The sequence below is a fragment of the Crocuta crocuta genome, unplaced genomic scaffold (assembly GCF_008692635.1).
Source record: "Crocuta crocuta isolate KB4526 unplaced genomic scaffold, BGI_CrCroc_1.0 scaffold48, whole genome shotgun sequence".
Taxonomy (NCBI): Eukaryota; Metazoa; Chordata; class Mammalia; order Carnivora; family Hyaenidae; genus Crocuta; species Crocuta crocuta.
Window position 1 is genome coordinate 3,414,907 of NW_027533089.1, and position 19,817 is coordinate 3,434,723.

Genomic DNA, 19,817 nt, shown 5'->3' on the forward strand with positions numbered 1-19,817 from the left:
AAAGTCAAAAAATTAGGGGCGCCTGGGTGGCTTAGTTGGTTAAGCGTCCGACTTTCGCTTAGGTCATGATCTCGCGGTTCGTGGGTTCGAGCCCCGCGTCGGGCTCTGTGCTGGCTGCCAGCTGGGAGCCTGGAGCCTGTGTCAGTCTGTGTCTCCCTCTCTCTCTGACCCTCCCCTGCTCCCGCTGTCTCTCTCTCTCTCCTAGAAGTGGATAAAACATTAAAAAAAAAAAAAAGTCAAAAAATTAGTAAAAAATTATGACTTCTCTAAATCTCTAAAAGTTACAGAACTATATAAAATTTACTCTTATTGTCAAATTATTATAAATGCAAGAAGCTCTATTTCATATTTACAGCATTAACTGGAAGGCATGAATCATGATATAGATCAGAATAAAATGTCTTTGTTACTAGACTAAAATTGTCTTAAGAAAATAAAAAATGTTCTTAACAGTAGAACATTAGATAAGGTAATGATGTTCAAACGTGTAGTTAACAATATACATTTATTTATATATCATATATAAATAACACTAAAATAATCAAGTAAATTGCAATGACTTGAAAACAGAAAACCAAAACGCTTACTGCTATCTTTGTAGACTAATAAAATGCAGGCCATTATTTTCAAAAGTTCAGCAACAACCACTGCTGTAGAAGACAGATAACGAGGTCCCTCTTCTTTTAAAGTCCTAGAATAACGCATCGTTAGAACCAAACTAGTAGTCTGAAAGACCAAAATTCCCAAGGAAAGGTATTTTAGGTTGGAGGACATTGTTTTCTCTTCATTTGCCTGAAAAACAAAATAAGCAGGGCAAATAAACAAAATTAGAAAATACAGAAACATTTATTAAAAATCAGTATGAGATTTCTATTTCCAGACCAAATTGAGTACGTGCATTCTACCCTTTTCCTGCTAATTATAACTATAAACCCTGGACCAAAGACAAGAAGTAACTACGAGAAGACTCAGGAAGGTGAAGAAAATAAGACAAACAGGCTAGAAACCCCAGATCTTTTTTTTTTTTAATTTTTTAAGTTTATTTATTTTGAGAGAGAGAGAGAACACAAACAGGGGAGGGGCAGAGAGAGAGAGAGGAGGACAGAGGAGCCAAAGCAGGCTCTGTGCTGAAAGCAGAGAACCTGAACTGGGGCTTGAACTCACAAACCATGAGATCATGACCTAAACTGAAGTCAGATGCTTAACAGACGGAGGCTGGAGAGGCTAAATTATGATCAGGCAAAAACAATTATATAAGAATTATTTCTAGAATTAAAGAAGTATATTTCATAATGATAAAAGAGTCAATACATCAGTAAGATACAACCAGTACAAAAGAGTATGTGCCTAATAACATAGTTTCAAAATACATGGAGCAAAAACTAACAGATTAAAAATCAAACAAACAGAGGCGCCTGGGTGGCTCAGTCGGCTAAGCATCAGACTTTGGCTCAGGTCATGATCTCACTGTTCATGGGTTCGAGCCCCACTTCGGGCTCTGTGCTGACAGCCAGCTCAGAGCCTGGAGCCTGTTTCGGATTCTGTGTCTCCCTCTCTCTCTGACCCTCCCCTGCACACACACTCTCTCTCAGAAATAAACAAAACATTTAAAAAACTTTTTTAAAAAAACAGGTAAACCCATAAGTCATAAGGTGAGATTTTAACCTGTTTTCAGTAATTAATAGAATACACACCAAAACCCCCCAGTAAGAATACAGAAGATCTGAACAACAGTATCAACCACCATAACTCTTGCAAACATGGAGATGCTCCACCAAGTGCCTCTTTTAAGGACTTAACACAGTATGTGTGATCAGTTTATTTCTCCTCCACCCATCATTTGCTTCCAAATGATATTAAGGTTCAATGCAATCCCAAGCAAAATCCCTATAGGCTTTTTTGATAGAAACTGACAAGCTGATTTTAAAATTTATATGGAGGGGCACCTGGGTGGCTCAAGGCTTGAACATCCAGCTCTTGATTTCAGCTCAGGTCATGTTCTCACAGTTTGTGAGATTGAGCCCCGTGTCGGGTCCTACACTGGCGGCACAGAGCCTGCTTGGGATTCTCTCTCTCCCTCTCTCTCTACCCTTCCCCAACTCATAAGCACTCTCTCTCTCAAAATAAACTTTATTTAAAAAAAAAATATTTTTCATGTTTTTATTTACTTCTGAGAGAGAGAGAGATTGTGAACAGGGAAGGATCAGAGAGAGAGGGAGACACAGAATCTGAAGCAGGCTCCAGGCTCTGAGCTGGCTGTCAGCACAGAGCCCCGATGCGGGGCTCAAAGCCACGAACCCTGCGGTCATGACTTGAGCCGAATTTGGATACTTCGCTGACTGAGCCACCCATGTGTCCCTCAAAATAAACTTTAAAAATAAAATTTATATGGAAATGCAAAGGACCTAGACAACCAAAACAATTTTGAAAAGAAAAAACAAAGAAGTTAAACTGAAAGTCCACACTTTCTATAAAGCTCTAGTAATTAAAACTGGTATTGACACAGGACAGAAGTATAGATCAGTGGAACAGACTATAATCCAGGAGTAAGTCCATACATATTTGGTCAAATGACTTTGACAATGGTAACAAAAAGAAATAATTCTAGAACGAGACAACTACATTTTTTATTTTTTTAATGTTTGTTTATTTTGAGAGAGAGAGAGAGAGAGAGCATTCATGTGCACGTACCTTTGAGAAACAGAGAGAGGGAGAGAATCCTAAGCAGGATCCGCACTGTCAGTGCAGAGCCCTATACGGGGCTTGGTCCCATGAAAGGTGAGATCATGACCTGAACTAATATCAAGACTCAGACACTTAACCAACTGAGCCACCCAGGTACTCCATTTTTAAATGAATCTCTATCCTTATTTATCTCACACCAAATATTTAACTAGAAATGAATCACAGACCTGTCTTAAAAGCTAAAGCTATAAATATTCAAGAAGAAAACAAGAGGAAAATTAAGCCACATAGGAATATGCAAAGATTTCTTAGATACAAAAACCACAAACCACAAAAAAAAAATATGGATAAATTGGATATCATCAAAATTTAAAACTGTTCTTCCAAAGATACTATAAAAATAGAGGCAAACCACATCAGAGGTGAAAATATTCTCAATACATCTCTTGGAGAATGGCCTTGTGTCCAGAATATACACAGAACTCTTACAATACAGTAAGTACAAGACAAACAACCCATGAGCAAAAGATTTGAATACATACTTCATCAAAAAAGACAAATGAATGACTAATAGGCACATGAAAAGATGTTTGACATCATAGTCATTACAGAAACACAAATTAAAACCACAGTGAGATACCATTATGTAACTACTAGAATGGCTAAAATTGTAAAATTGATGCTACCAAGCAATGGAATGGATTTAGAGCAAATAGAGGTCTTAACACTGCTAGTGAGACTACAAAGTGATACAACCACTTGAACAACAGTTCGGTAGTTTATTTTTTAAAATATTAATAATCTTTTCATATGACCTAGAAATTCCACTTTTAGGTATACTCGAGAGATCTGAAAACATTTATCAATAATGCTTGTATGTAATTATTCACGTGAGTTTTATTTGTAACATCCCAAAACTGGAAATAACCCAAATGCCCATTAACAGGTGAATTACTAAACATACTGTGGTACATCCATATGATGGAATACTATTTAGCAATAAAAAGAAATGAAATACTGATGTATGGTAAAACATCAATGAATCTTAAAAAGAAATTGAGCAAAAAAGTTTCTAGACAAACTGTATACACTATATGATCCATTTATATGAAATTCTAAAAAGAGCAAAAGTAATTTGCAATGACAGATGCACATTTGTGGTTGACTGTGGCCAGGGACTGACTGCAAAGGGATAGCAAGGAATTTTTGGTGACAGTGGAAATATTCTGTATCTTGATTGTGTGATGGTTATACAATTGTATTCACTTATTGTAACTCACTGAACTGTACATTTAAAAAGCGTACATCTTAATGTGTGTAAATCACAAATCAACAAAATTGATTAAAGATTCAGAACAGGGGTGCCTGGGTGGCTCAGTTGGTTATGCATCCGACTCTTGATTTTGGCTCATGAACCATGATCTCATGGTTCATGGAGTTTGAGCCCCAAGGAGGGCTCTGTGCTGACAGTACAGAACCTGCTTGGGATTCTCTCTCTCCCTTTCTCTTTCTGCCCCTTCCCCACTCGTGTGCACATGCATATGCACACTCTCTCTCTCTCAAAATAAATTGGATATCATCCAATCTGGATGATATATGGATATCATATTGGATAAATATGGATATAGTAGCATACTTTGCTTCTGGCTCTAATTTCTTTGGATTAATACCAATGATGTTCTGTTTGTCTACAGGCCAATTCTATCCTTTCCATGATTCCATCTTCCATTCTAAGTTTTGTTAATATGAACCTCTTTATTATATATCTCTTTATAATTCTCACAACCAAACCACCATTTATGGTTCTAGTTATATGATCCTTTGTCTTTTCTCACCTCATAATTATTAAAATAGCATATAATATATTCAAACAGATTCAACAGTCATTATTTGGTGCCTATACTAGGCCAAGTACCATGGTAACAGAGAGAGCCTATCCTTGAAGGAACAAAGTCTAGCTTATTAAATTTAGCAGTTCCTATCTCAAATTGAATATGCTCCAAATCCAAACAATGTAGCACCATAAATATGAGGATAAAATTTTCAATAGTGAAAAAAAATGATTGGAAGAAATTACCTTAAGTACTTCATCTGAATTTCAGAGAGAAAATATGAATGATATATCTCTTTTTGTTGTATATAAATTAGAGCATCAGGCCCAGAGGAAAGAATACACAGATTTATGTATTAACCACCTCACTTTTGTACATCTGCATTAGCAAGAATCCTCATGTGACATGAAATTACAGCATTTTAGGGAGAGAAGATGCTTTAGAAATCATCTAGCACAAATCTCTTCATTTTATTATTTTTTATTTCTTCATTTTAAAATGAAGAAAATAGTGGACAGAGAAGTTAGATGGCTTGTTCAAGGTCATATAATTACTAATTGGAAATATTAAGTTATGTAGTTAAATATCAGGTTCCTTAGCTCTCACTACATGCAACTGTAGAATTCCAGAGAACATCTGATGGCCTTTATCTCTATATGGAAGGGGTGTGGGTTCCCAGCAATGTACATTTGACATAGGCATCTGATTCTCCTGGAAAATCTACTCAAGAAAGTCTTTTGTTTACTGTGCAACTAAGACCATAAAAATGTACCTGTTATAACAGCAGTGCTCTAGTTTCTTTTCAAATGAAAATTTAAAGGTCAGATTCTAAGTCAGAATGTACTATCTTTACTACTTTGCTTTTCGATTTCCAAACATGTACAACAACATCAATACATTGGCCTTGATAATTCAGATCTTAAGCATTAATAGTTACAATGTATTTTTTTAAGTATGTGAGATAATAGAAAAAAATATATATTGGTCTTTGCCCCTAGCTCTTGACACAGGGTTCCTGAAACCCTTGTGATTTCCTAAGTGATAAGAGGACTAGGACCATCTTTTGTTCTAATATTTATTTGGTCTTTGGTCCTGGTTCCTGACATAGGGCTTCTCAAACCCTTGTCATTTCCTGGGTGATCAACTGATCATACCTATGTAATGAGAACTCCATAAAAATCCCAGTAGTATGAAGTTCAGAGAGCTTTCAGGGTCACAAGCTATACCCAGCATGAGGATGACATAGCCCAACTCCACAGGGACAGACGCTCCTGCACTCAGGACCCTCTGAAATCTGATGTTATGTATCTCTTCATCTAACTGTTAATTTTTTTTAACATTTATTTACTTTTGAGAGACAGAGAGAGCACGAGCAGGGAGGGGCAGAGAGATGGCAGGGGGTAGGGAGGAGAACAGAATCTGAAGCAGCTCCAGGAGCTGTCAGCATGGAACCTGAGGCCTGAACTCACGAACCATGAGATCATGACCTGAGCTGAAGTTGGATGCCCAACCAACTGAGCCACCCAGGCGCCCCTTTTCATCCAATTGCTCATCTGTAACCTTTATCATATCCTGTAATAAACTGGTATAAGAAAATGTTTCTCTGAGTTCTATTAGCCACTCTAGCAAATTGATCCAAGTTGAAGAGGGGAGGGTGTGAACCTCCAATTTGTAGCCAAATTGGACAGAGTTGTGGGTTATGTGGTGACCTACTTACTACTTGCAACTGGCATCTGAACTGGGGTGGGAGAAGTCTTACGAGACTGAAACTCCAACCCGTAGGATCTGATACTATCTGCAGGCAGATGGTGTCAGATGAAGTTAGATTGTAGGATACCCAGCTGGTGTCACAGAAAAATGCGTGGTGTGAGGAAACCACACCCCCTCCCCAACATTTGATGACCAAAAATGTCAGAAGTGAAGTGTTAATGTAGGAAGAGGAAAGGAGACACACAGCAGGAAAGAACTGGATTGTTTTTCTAATACCAACTTGGAAAATAAAATATATACAAACAGATGATCACTGGTCCTAGATCAACTGTAAAGAATGCAACTTAACAGGCGCCTGGGTGGCTTAGTCGGTTAAGCGTCCGACTTTCGCTTAGGTCATGATCTCGCGGTTCGTGGGTTCGAGCCCCGCGTCGGGCTCTGTGCTGACTGCCAGCTCAGAGCCTGGAGCCTGTTTCAGTCTGTGACTCCCTCTCTCTCTGACCCTCCCCTGCTCACGCTGTCTCTCTCTCTCCTAGAAATAAATTTAAAAAATTAAAAAAAAAAAAAAGAATGCAACTTAATTTATAATTCCGCCTAAGGAATGTATAAACTCAAAATGAAAAAAAATACGAGTATTTCAAAGATTATACAAATATTCTTATTTAATGCAGACCATAAATTAACAGCAAATTCATAAATATGAAATCTACCAAAATGAAGATTATGTTCCACATCTATAATTTATAAGATTAATACTGTTTCTTCATTTTAAAGTACACAATAGTTTCTCATTATAACTGAACACAAACTTTAAACAATCTTATGTTTAAAATTTAATTTGAGTCCTCCCCACATTTTCTTCTCTTGCCACCTAATTCCCCTTTTTTTAATCCTTTAAGGAATTGCTAATCCTCTGGTTTCTATATTATTGTTTCATTAAAATTTCCTATCTAAGAAACTTGCATACCAATAATCAACAAGAAACTGTGTTAAGTTCTCTCATAAATGTAGCTTTATTCAATTTACTATCAAAGCCTTATAAACCAGTCAACCAACTACTGCTCATGTTTTTTTAAGGTCCCTGGTTACTAAGCTCCCTGAACTCACTGGGAGTTCAGTGAGGCTCTCAGATTTATAGCAGGAGCAGAAGAGTAAGATGCTTAGATGTTCCACTTTTGCCTTTAACAGCTAGACCTGAAAAATGCACTCTTTTTGATTACTAAAGTAAATGATACTACCTCATTCTGATGGCTTTGTTTTGCTTTGTTCTGTATTTTGAAGATAGCATTTAATACTTTTTAATTAAAAAGTATTAACTATAATACTTTTTAAAAAAACATTTTTAAATATTTTAATTATTTCTAAATATTCTTAGAAAAATGTAGAAAACTGGGATGCCTGGGTGGCTCAGTCAGTTGAGCCTACAACTCTTGATTATGCCTCAAGTCATGAGCCCTGCGTCAGGCTCCAGGCTCCACACTGAATGTGGAGCCTGCTAGGGATTCTCTCTCTCTCTCTCTCTCTCTCTCTCTCTCCGCCCCTCAACCCTGCTCATGCTCTTTAAAATAAATACATACAGGGGCGCCTGGGTGGCTTAGTCGGTTAAGCGTCCGACTTTCACTTAGGTCATGATCTCGCGGTTCGTGGGTTCGAGCCCCGCGTCAGGCTCTGTGCTGACTGCCAGCTCAGAGCCTGGAGCCTTGTTTCAGTCTGTGACTCTCTCTCTCTCTGGCCCTTCCCTACTCACGCTGTCTCTCTCTCTTTCCTAGAAATAAATAAAAACATTAAAAAATACATACATACATACATACATATATACATACATAAAGTATTAAAAATAAGAAAAATGGAGAAAACTTGTTTTAATTAGTAAAAACTTCAACCATAATCAACTACCTGAAGACATCTATATTTGGTATAGATTCTGTCAATAATTTTTCTTATTTCAGTTTTTTGGAAAGCCCTAAACCCCAGGACTTTAGTTTTCAACAACCTTTTGGGTTCCTGTAATCACAAAGTTCCACCTTTTCCTAAAAGACAGACCTTTCTTGAGGGAAAAAAATGGAATGTTAAAATTCAATAAAGTACCAAGAACAGGGCACCTGGGTGGTTCAAATGGTTAAGCATCTGGCTTTGGCTCAGGTAATGATCTCGCAGTTTGTGAGTTCGAGCCCAGCATCAGGCTCTGTGCTGACAGCTCGCAGGCTAGGGCTGGTTTCAGATTCTGTGTCTCCCTCTTTCTCTCTACCCCTCCCTGCTCATGCTTTGTCTCTCAGAGCATCAATAAATAAACATTAAAAATCAAAAATAAACATTAAAAAAAAATTTTTTTTAAGTACCAAGAACATAGCAAACATCTATGATTATATCACCTGGAACTAATAAGTCTCAATCTTGTCACATTTGCTTATCTTTCTCTGTGTAAAGGAATAACATTACAATAAAAGTCAAAGTCTCCCTTAAGCCACACCTATAAATCCTATTCCTTTCCCCCTCCAGTAGGAACCTATTATGAGTTTAGAGTATATATTTCTAGTCTACTATTAAAAATTCTTTACACATATATAGATATAATCATTAATTACTTTAATATACATACATAGCAACAAACTGCATACTTTATTCACTATTTTCCTTACTTTATTCAGCATTGTTTTGCCATCTATGATGATATACAGACCTAGCTCATTGCTTTTAACAACTCCAATGTTCCATAAAATGAGTGGACCTTTTATTTACCCATTCTCATACTGATCAACATTTAGCATTCTTTTCCTTTTGATAATTTAAATATAGGGGCACCTGGGTGGCTCACTCAACTGAGCATCCAACTTCAGCTCAGGTCATGATCTCATGGTTTGTGAGTTCAAGTCCTGTGTCAGGCTCTGTGCTGACAGCTCAGAGCCTGGACCCTGCTTCAGATTCTGTGTCTCCTTCTCTCTCTGCCCCTCTCCTACTTGCACTCTGTCTCTCTCTCTCTCAATAAAATAAACATTGAAAAAAAATTTTAATTAAATTTATAAATTTCCTTAAAATTTTTCAAATAGTTCCTAAGTATTAGATAAGTCACAAGAATTTTAAGCTATTTTTCTAAAATTTAACATTTTATATGAGTTTTCAAGTCTCTCCAGTTCTAACACACACACACACACATACCTTCTATTAATCTAATTTCAATTTTTTCATTTAAAACTTTTGCTTGAATTTTTCTTTTTCTTTATTTTATTTATTTACTATTTTGTTTTATTTTAAGAGAGGGAGAAGTGTGTGTGCACAAACACGAGAGAGGGGCATAGGGGGAGAGAACCTTAAGCAGGCTCCACACTCAGTGCAGACCCCGATGTGGGGCTCAATCCCATGACCCTGGGATCATGACCTGAGCTAAAATCAAGAGTCAGACGCTCAATCTACTGAGCCACCTACGCACCCCTGCCTGAACTTTTAAACTATAAACTTTTGAGCATATATAGTAATATATATAACATATATAATGAACTACTGTACAATTATTTGTTGTTTAATTACTGTATTAAATAACAACAATATATAAATGCAATCTTTGTGTATGTGTGATTTGATACAGCAATCGCACTGCCAGTACTTTTTTTTTAAATGTCTTATTTATTTTGAGAGAGAGAGAATATATGGATGTACCCATGAGTGGGGTTAGAGGCAGAGACAGAAGAGAGAGAGAATCCCAAGTGGGCTCTATGCTTTCAGCACAGAATGCAACATGGGGCTCAATCCCACAAACCATGAGATCATGACCTAAGTTGAAATCAAGAGTCAAACACTGGGTGGCTCAGTTGGTTAAGTGTCCGACTTCAGCTCAGGTCATGATCTCATGGTTCATGGGTTCAAGTCCTGCATCAGGTTCTGTGCTGACAGCTCAGAGCCTAGAGCCTGTTTCGGATTCTGTGTCTCCGTCTCTCTCTGCCCCTCTCCCACTCATGCTCTGTCTCTCTCTGTCTCAAAAATAAATTAAAAAACAAAACAAAACAAAAAGATTTTTTCAAAAAATAGTCAAACACTCAACCAACTGAGCCACCTAGGTGCCTCACACTGCTAGTACTTCTAAAAGTCCTTTGCAAAAATTGAAGACACAAAGAAATGGAAAAACATTCCATGCTCAAGGATTGGAAGACTAAATATTGTTAAAACGCTAATACTACCCAAAGCAATCTATACATTCAATGCAATCCCAATCAAAATTGCACTGCCATTCTTCTCGAAGTTAGAACAAACAATCCTAAAATTTGTATGGAACCACCAAAGACCCCAAGTAGTCAAAATAATATTGAAAAAGATAACCAAAGTGGGAGGCATCACAATTCCAGACTTTAGCCTCTACTACAAAGCTGTAATGATCAAGACAGGCTGGTATTGGCACAAAAACAGACAAATAGACCAATGGAATAGAATAGATTGGACCCACAAATGTATGGCCAATGAATCTTTGACACAGCAGGAAAGAGTATCTGATGGAACAAAAAAAAAAAAAAAACCAGTCTCTTTAGCAAATGGTGCTGGGAGAACTGGACAGCAACACACAGAAGAATGAAACTGGACCACTTTCTTATACCATACATAAAAATAAACTCAAAATGGATGAAAGAACTAAATGTGAGACAGGAAAACATCAAAACCCTAGAGAAGAAAACAAGCAACAACCTCTTTGACCTCAGCCTCAGCAACTCCTTGCTGGACACATCTCCAAAGGCAAGGGACTTAAAAGCAAAAATGAACTACTGGAATGTCATCAAGATAAAAAGCTTATGCACTGCAAAGGAAACAATCAACAAAACTAAAAGGCAACCAATGGAATGGGAAAAGATAGCTGCAAATGACATACCAGAAAAAGGGCTAGTATCCAAAATCTATAAAACTTACCAAACTCCACACCTGAAAAACAAATATTCCAGTGAAGAAATGAGCAAAAGACATAAATGGACACTTTTCCAAAGAAGACATCCATATGGCCAACAGACACATGAAAAGGTGCTCAATGTCACTCATCATCAGGGAAATACAAATCAAAACCACACTGAGATACTACTTCATGCTGATCAGAGTGGCTAAAATGAACAACTCAGGAAACAACAGATGGTGGTGAGGATGTGGAGAAATGGCAACTCTCTTGCACTGTTGGTGGGAATGCAAACTGGTGCAGTTGCTCTGGAAAACAGTGTGGAGGTTCCTCAGGAAATTAACAATAGAACTCCCCTATGACTCAGCAATAGCACTGCTAGGAATTTATCCAAGGGATATAGGAGTGCTGATGCATAGAGGCACATGTACCCCAATGTTCATACCAGCACTTTCAACAACAGCCAAATCATGAAAAGAGACTAAATGTCCATCAACTGACAATTGGAACAAGAAGATGTGGTTTATCTATACAATGGAATACTACATGGCAATGAGAAAGAATGAAATCTGGCCATTTGTAGCAATGTGGATGGAACTCGTTATGCTGAGCAAAATAAGTCAGGCAGAGAAAGACAGATACCATAAGTTTTCACTCATATATGGAACAGGAGAAACTTAACAGAGGACCATAGGGGATAAAGTAGTTAAGGAGAGGGAGGGAGGCAAACCACAAGAGACTCCTAAATACTGAGAACGAACTGAGGGGTGATAGGGAGTACGGTAGAGGAGAAAATGGGTGATGGGCATTGAGGAGGACACTTGTTGGGATGAGCACTGGGTGTTGTATGTAAGTGATGAACCACGGGAAACTATCCCTAAAACCAAGAGCACACTGTATATTAACCAATTTGACAATATATTATATTTAAAAAAAAACAACAACAATAATAAAATTAAAGTCCTTTACACAAGGGGTATTTCAGGGTTTGGTTAGTTAGTCTAATAGACCTTGCAGTTGCTTTCCCAATCACTGTTTTTCCTCTGAATGGTTACATAAAGTTGGTATTTATAAAGTTAGTTTTATTTTATTTATTTTTAGTTCTCATTTTAATTTTTTAAAATTTATCGATTTATTTTGAGAGAGAGAGCACGATCAGGCAAAGGACAGTGACAGAAAGTAAGAGAGAATCCCAAGCAGGTTCCATGTTGTCAATGCAGAGCCTGAAGCAGGGTTCAAATTTGCGAGCAGTGAGATCATGACCTGAGCCAAAATTAAGAATTGGACGCTTAATTGACAGAGCCACCCAGGCACCCCTAGCTATATTATTTTTAAATCCCATCTCACAACATATGTACAACATAACTTTATTCATTGAGATTTGATGAGTTTGGATGATGGCTTAATCAGAATATTTTTGCATTTTGTACAAAAAATATTAGTAAGCGGTTAAAAGAGGTTCTCATCAGTTATTTTTTAGTTTTTATTTTGAGAGAGTGCAAGTAGGGGAGAGGAGCAGAGGGTGAGAATCTTAAGCAGGCTCTATGCTCAGCCAGGGAGCCTAAAGGCAGGGGGGACTGGACATGGGGCTCCATCTCATGACCCTGGGATCTTGACTGGAATCAAAATGAAGACTGAATCACCCAGGTGCCCCAGGAACAAAAAGATTTTACAAACGCAATAGAAGGTACAAATTAAGTACATTTGATATGCTAATTAGATGTCCTTCATTTTCTTTAAAATAGCTTCCAAAGATCCTTGCTTTATAATGCATTGTCAGCCAATTCTGAGTTAAAGTCGTAAAATGTTAAAACAATACACATTACATGAAGTATATGTGTCATTAATTTACACTTCTGCTACCACCTCTACTCCCAAATTAATCAGGATTAGTGAGATATTAGTCATGTAAATCATCATTAATTACATTAGATATGCATTAACTAAGTTTTGAAATATTCAAAACATTGTATACTAATAATTTCTACTCATCTTTTCAGACTTAGATAGGTCCTTGTATGTAAATCTGAACATCAGTCTGGCTACAGACTTATTCTATAAGCTTACTATGTATATATGTAATCTTTAGGTCTGTATATGAAGCCCATTATGTCCACTGCAACAATAATATCTGGGAGTGCCTGGGTGGCTAAAGTGGTTGACTCATGATTTTGGTTCAGGTCATGATCTCACAGTTTTGGGATTGAAGCCCGTGCTGGGCTCCAGGCTGACAGTGTACATTCTGCTTGGGATTCTCCCTTGCTCTCTGTCCCTTCCCCCATTTGTGTGCAGGCACAATCTCTTTCAAAATAAATAAGCACTTAAAATAATAATAATCATATCTGTACTTTGCTGATTTGTCTCCAGCTACTAAAAGCCCTACAAGACCAATGTTTAGTCAGTATTTTTAAACTGTTATAAAATTTACCTAGATTTTTAAAGACTACTAAGTACCTAAGAAATTCTGCACATCAATTTTTCTTCTATTGTAAAAACAAAAGGCTAAATTTCTTAACTTATGGTTTTTAGAGTAAGCTATATTTACATTTTCTAAACAGTAGTTCTGAAATATACTCCCTTAGTACAAATAATAATCTACTAGCAGTTACTGACATAATACAGTACATGTGAAAACACACAAATTACAAAGTGATAGGAAAATATAAGTTCACATTATATGCCAGTCAGAAATAGCTATTAGTAAAAACAGATCTTTTAAGGTTTCCCAAGTAAGTATGAACAGAAAAAGTAAATAAATACATACAGAAATACTGACCTTAAGTTCTTGTCCATTATCTTCCATGATGCCTAACTTTAAAACTGCAACCTATACCTGTATGCTACATAATGACAAATAAAATTCATCACAACTGCCTTTACTCCTGATGCTGGCATTTATATATCTTCCTTTCAAATTACCTCAAACGTAGCTACTGCATTCCCTAAAAGTAGCAATAATATGTCACACTTGAATATGTCATACTTGAAATCCCTAATAATCCTGTGGAATCCAAAAACTTCATTTTTTACTAAAGTGAAAGAAAAATGAACCAAAGGTAATTTACATTATTGGTATAATCAATTTTGTTTCTATGATAGAAATAATAACTTCCATCAAATTAGTTCACTTCAAGTGCTTAAGGAAAAGCACAATCCTGCTCAGTAACACTTAATAACCAACTCTTTACTATCTAAGGTTCCTATTACAATCTAAGTAAAACAACTTTTCATTGTTTCTCCTTCCCTTTCTTCCTCAATGTGTCAGATGTCTGTTTACCTAAGGCAATATTACCTGTATGTAAATTACATTACTGTCAATTTTTAACTTGTTCTTTCAGGACTTCAGAATTTCAATTCTTACATTCAGTAAAATCAATAGTACTCAAATATTTCTTCACTTATACACATATAAAACCTATTTGCATCCTAATTTTTAGATTTAAAATTGTTCAGTATTATTTATTGTATTCTTTATATAATGTCAGTAATTTAGAAAACAGTACAGCTCTAAGATCCCCTTTGAGGGGCAACTGGGTCATGATCTCATGGGTCATGGGATTGAGCCCCATGTTGGGCTCTAGGTTGAACATGGAGACTGTTTAGGATTATCTCTCTCCCTCTGCCCCTCTCCCCCACTGCACACACTCTCTCTCAAATTAAGAAACAAAAAAAGGGGGGCAGAGTCAGTTGGGTGGCTCAGTCAGTTGGGTGTCCAACTTTGGCTCAGGTCATGATCTCACAGTTCATAGGCTCGAGCCCTGCATCAGTCTCTCTGCTGTTAGCACAGAGCCTGCTTCAGATCCCTCTCACCCCCTCTCTCCCTGCCCCTCTCCCATGCACACACATGCTCTCTCTCTCTCTCTCTCAAAAATAAGCATTATAAATTTTTAAAAAATAGTATAAGTATGTAAACTGCCATGACCTAAGATGCTAGAGAAAAATACCATAGGAAAATTTTGATACCTTACATCAACTTAGTTAAACTCATAAACTCAAACAGTCCCTTACTCTGTATGGTGCTAGGTTAGAACTGGTTAAACACAAAATCTGCTTAAAACTTGAAAGAGAGTGATGCAAAAGCCATTACTCTCAGAAAATCCTCAGGGTTACATGTGGTAAAACAGAAACAGAGAAACAGATTGCAGTTTCTCTTACTCTTCCCTGCACTGGGTCAGCTCTTCCTCACAGCTGCAGACCCTACTGCACAGGAGTGGGCTCAGGCTCTCCACCAGATTCTTGACTGTGGACAGTGAACGACAGCCACACAGAGGACAGCTTTCTATACACTCTCCAACCAGCTCCACTGCACAGTCCTATTCTGGCTACAGCACATGCTTTCCTTCCTAGATGGTTCTGAAAGCTCTGACTTGAGTATCCACACCAGTCTTTCAGGAGGGCTGCTTAGTGACTTCTCAGTAATCCTTCATCACTCTTTTTTTTTTTTTTTANGCACAGAGCCTGCTTCAGATCCCTCTCACCCCCTCTCTCCCTGCCCCTCTCCCATGCACACACATGCTCTCTCTCTCTCTCTCTCAAAAATAAGCATTATAAATTTTAAAAAAATAGTATAAGTATGTAAACTGCCATGACCTAAGATGCTAGAGAAAAATACCATAGGAAAATTTTGATACCTTACATCAACTTAGTTAAACTCATAAACTCAAACAGTCCCTTACTCTGTATGGTGCTAGGTTAGAACTGGTTAAACACAAAATCTGCTTAAAACTTGAAAGAGAGTGATGCAAAAGCCATTACTCTCAGAAAATCCTCAGGGTTACATGTGGTAAAACAGAAACAGAGAAACAGATTGCAGTTTCTCTTACTCTTCCCTGCACTGGGTCAGCTCTTCCTCACAGCTGCAGACCCTACTGCACAGGAGTGGGCTCAGGCTCTCCACCAGATTCTTGACTGTGGACAGTGAACGACAGCCACACAGAGGACAGCTTTCTATACACTCTCCAACCAGCTCCACTGCACAGTCCTATTCTGGCTACAGCACATGCTTTCCTTCCTAGATGGTTCTGAAAGCTCTGACTTGAGTATCCACACCAGTCTTTCAGGAGGGCTGCTTAGTGACTTCTCAGTAATCCTTCATCACTCTTTTTTTTTTTTTTTAACCATAACTTCCCCTGATTCTCTCACAATTGTGAAAGGTCTTATTCCTATCATAAATCCCTTATTCTATAATAGTGAAGGGCTCTGTTTCTCTATTGAACCCTAACTGATAAAGTTTTGGGTACCAAATGTGGTTTCCAAGGTAATAGAACCACAGTGATAGTAATTTGGAATCAGTTTTCTGATCTGACTAGGTTTAAGGCCATTAATGACCCTATTACCAGTGGTAAAGGAGATACTGGTAGATCACTATGCTAAGGCAAAATATGAATTATTCCCAGGGCGCCTGGGTGGCTCAGTCGGTTAAGTGTCCGACTTCAGCTCAGATCATGATCTCATGGTTCATGGGTTCAAGCCCCACGTCGGGCTCTGTGCTGATGCTAGCTCAGAGCCTGGAGCCTGTTTCAGGTTCTGTGTCTCCCTCTCTCTCTCTGACCCTTCCCTGCTCACACTGTCACTGTCTCTCTCTCTCTCTCTCAGAAATAAATAAAACATTAAAAAAATTTTTTTAAATTAAATTATCCCCTGTAGGGGCACCTGGGTGCCTTAGCTGGTTAAGCATCCAATTCTGGATTTTAGGTCAGGAGCCTGCTTGGGTTTCTCTCTCTTCCACTCTCTCTGCTCTTTTCCCACTAGCGTGTGTGCAGGCACTCTCTTTCTCTTTGAAAATAAATAAATAAACTTAAAAAAAAACCTATTGCCTATAAATATGTATAATCAACATACGGCTTTAAGCGATCAAGGAGCTGCTGCCACAAACATTTTACTGGAAAATGGTTATCTAATGGTGTTCATTTGTTGCTTCTATGATAACTAGAAGACTTGGAGAAAAAGAATAATGAACTTGAGACCCTAAATTCACAGACCACGGTCCAGGTAAGGTATCAGAAAGCTTCCATGACTGCCTTAAAACAACTTATCTCTTTTAGCTACAAAGTCAGTATTTATGAAAAAGAAATCCAAAGTCTGATCCTGTCATGGGCTTGCTTTTTGAAAAAGCAAATTGAGTTTACAACTTCATAGGGTCCCAGGATCCTATATTCTATATATTTTTACAATCTCTATATCCTAGCACGTGCCCAGATATTAAAATATGTCTGAGGATTGTAGTAGGCTGAATAATGGCCCCCAAAGATATAGGTCCTAATCCTTAGAACTTGTAAATTATACCTTATTTGGTAAAGGGGATTTTGCAAATGAAATTAAGGATCTTGAGACAGGAAGATTATCCTGGATTAGCTAAATGAGCCCTAAATACAAGTGTCCTTATAAAAAGCAGGCAGAACAAATAAGATCGTTGGGGTCAGGACGACTATGCCTTCAGAAACTGTCAGAAGTGGGGATTTCTGAGGAGGAACCGCCAAGTGCTCTCCTAGAGGGGCGAGACTCTGAGTCGAAACTGTCTTGCCTGCATTTTGTCCTGTCTACACTGCTGTGCACATGCCCTGAAGTATTCCTGAATGATGAGACAGAATGTGTTTTCCCTGGCCATTCAAAGCCCACGTTTTCAGAGCAAATAGAACACAAGAAAACAATTTCACATGTAAAAAGTACCTCAGCCTATCTGCAGATAACACTGGGGTTACTGGCTCTAGCAGCTTTGGAAGTAGCAAATCCATTATGCCATAGTTAAGGTACAAGCAGAACGATAAAAATAGTGAGATTAATTAAAAAAAAAAAAGACAGAAAAGAAGAACACAAAGACGCAAGAGGAGAAGGCAGTGTGAAGATGGATCCAGAGAGAGAGATTTAAAGATGTTGGCCTTGTCCATGAATGATGCAGCCACAAACCAAGGAAGGTTGGCAGCCACCAGAAGCTGGGAGAAGAAAGGAATGGATTCTTTCATAGAGCTTCCAAAGTCTTTGACTACCAGCCTCTCTGATTATCAGCCTCATGATTCTGACTTTGGAGTTCTGGCTTCCAGAACTCTGGGAAAACAGATTTCTCTTTATCTAAGCAAACAACCTGGGATAATTTGTTACAGTAGCCACAGGAGATCAATATAAGAATGTATATTTTAAAATTTTAATTGTTCTCCATTCTATGTCTACTTAGGCAGAAAGCATTTAAAATGTTTAGGAAGAAGACTGGTTAAAATTAAGTTTTCAGTACTTGAAAGAATAAATTAGTTACCAGGAAAACTGACTTACATTGAAGAGTACATACAACAGTTCTTCTCATGTAGTTTGTGCTTAATAAATAGTTTTTAAAATAAATGCCACACTCGGTAAAAAAAAATCAAGGCTATCCAATAAATAAGATATTACTCTAGTGATGTTCTGTCATAAAAAATTTGAAGCCCATCCACTTGGTTCACAAAACTAAATGGTTAATAATAACATTTCTATAGGGATAAGGACTTGACTAATGTTACAAAGTAATTCTTCTACTAATGCTTATTTTAGAAAACATCCATTTCTTTCCTATTTTAAAGGACATGAAAGGCAGAGAATATACAGATCATCACTATTTTTATTCGTGTATTTTTCTATAACCTAAAATATTAATAGCAGATAATCAGATATAGTTTATAAACTACAAAACAATTCCCAATTTAAAATTTTCCATTCACACTTGACTATTTTCAAATTGACTCCTTTAAACATGATTTATTGTCCAGGGGCGCCTGGGTGGCTCAGTCGCTTAAACGTCTGACTTCGGCTGAGGTCATGATCTCTCACGGTTTGTGACTTTGAGCCCCACGTCAGCCTCTATGCTGACTGCTCAGAACCTGGAGGCTGCTTCAGATTTTGTCTCCTTTTCTCTACCCCTCCCCTGCTCATGTCTGTGTGTGTGTCTATCTCTCTTTCTCAAAAATAAACATTTTTTGAAAATATGTAAATAAATAAATAAACAAACACAATTTATTGTCCAGTTACAGGTACACTACATGAGTCAGAATATGCCATCTAAAACATATCTAGGTATATGCAGAAAGTCAAACATAATATAAACATTCTATAAGTGTTATTACCCAAGTACTAACATTAATAACAAGGTTTCAGCATTTTTCAAATGTTTTAAGTATTAAAATGCACAAGGATAATCAAGAATGATGTTTACCCATTTATTTCATTCAACCTGAGGAAAAACCTGAAAGATCAGGAGCCTTAAGATGTTTTTCATGCCACTCACAAATGGTAAAAATTTCAGAAAAACATGTTTAAAATTAACTGAAATTTAATAGAAGATATAGAATGAGCTGGTATTTATGGGGTCATAGTTTGACAGACTGTCAAGGACAAAAAAAAAATTTTTTAACTCTAGCTATTAACTGTACTTGGTTAATTAAAGAAAGATTACCACCACCCCCCAAGGACAAAATTCCACTATTAGAATCCAAACTCTGTGCAGCAGTGTTTTCTTCAACCACCGCCCTTTCTAAACAGGAAACTGTAACCACTCCCAGTTAAACCTACAGTCTTAGGAGTTTACATACCTATGGGCTTATAAATTACATAGATAATGATAGATAATGAGTACATTTCAATTACGCTTATTCAATATTTACTGTTCAAGTCTCATGGCATTCTGCCTACCAACTAATGGGACAGCCTTCAGACTCTCATAACTATCCTCCATATAGCAGATGTCTTAATAAACTGTA

General features: G+C 37.4%; 1 protein-coding gene and 1 long non-coding RNA gene across 2 annotated transcripts in view; one reads left to right on the forward strand and one right to left on the reverse strand.

Moving 5' to 3' along the window:
* Positions 1 to 19,817, forward strand: part of LOC144216626 (uncharacterized) — a 69,987-nt gene that overhangs the window by 41,469 nt on the left and 8,701 nt on the right. The window lies entirely within an intron of this gene.
* Positions 1 to 19,817, reverse strand: part of SLC35A3 (solute carrier family 35 member A3) — a 65,094-nt gene that overhangs the window by 30,346 nt on the left and 14,931 nt on the right. The window contains exon 2 of the mRNA XM_077746055.1: positions 588 to 792. Coding sequence (XP_077602181.1) covers positions 588 to 792 — 205 coding nt within the window. The remainder of the gene's footprint in view (positions 1 to 587; positions 793 to 19,817) is intronic.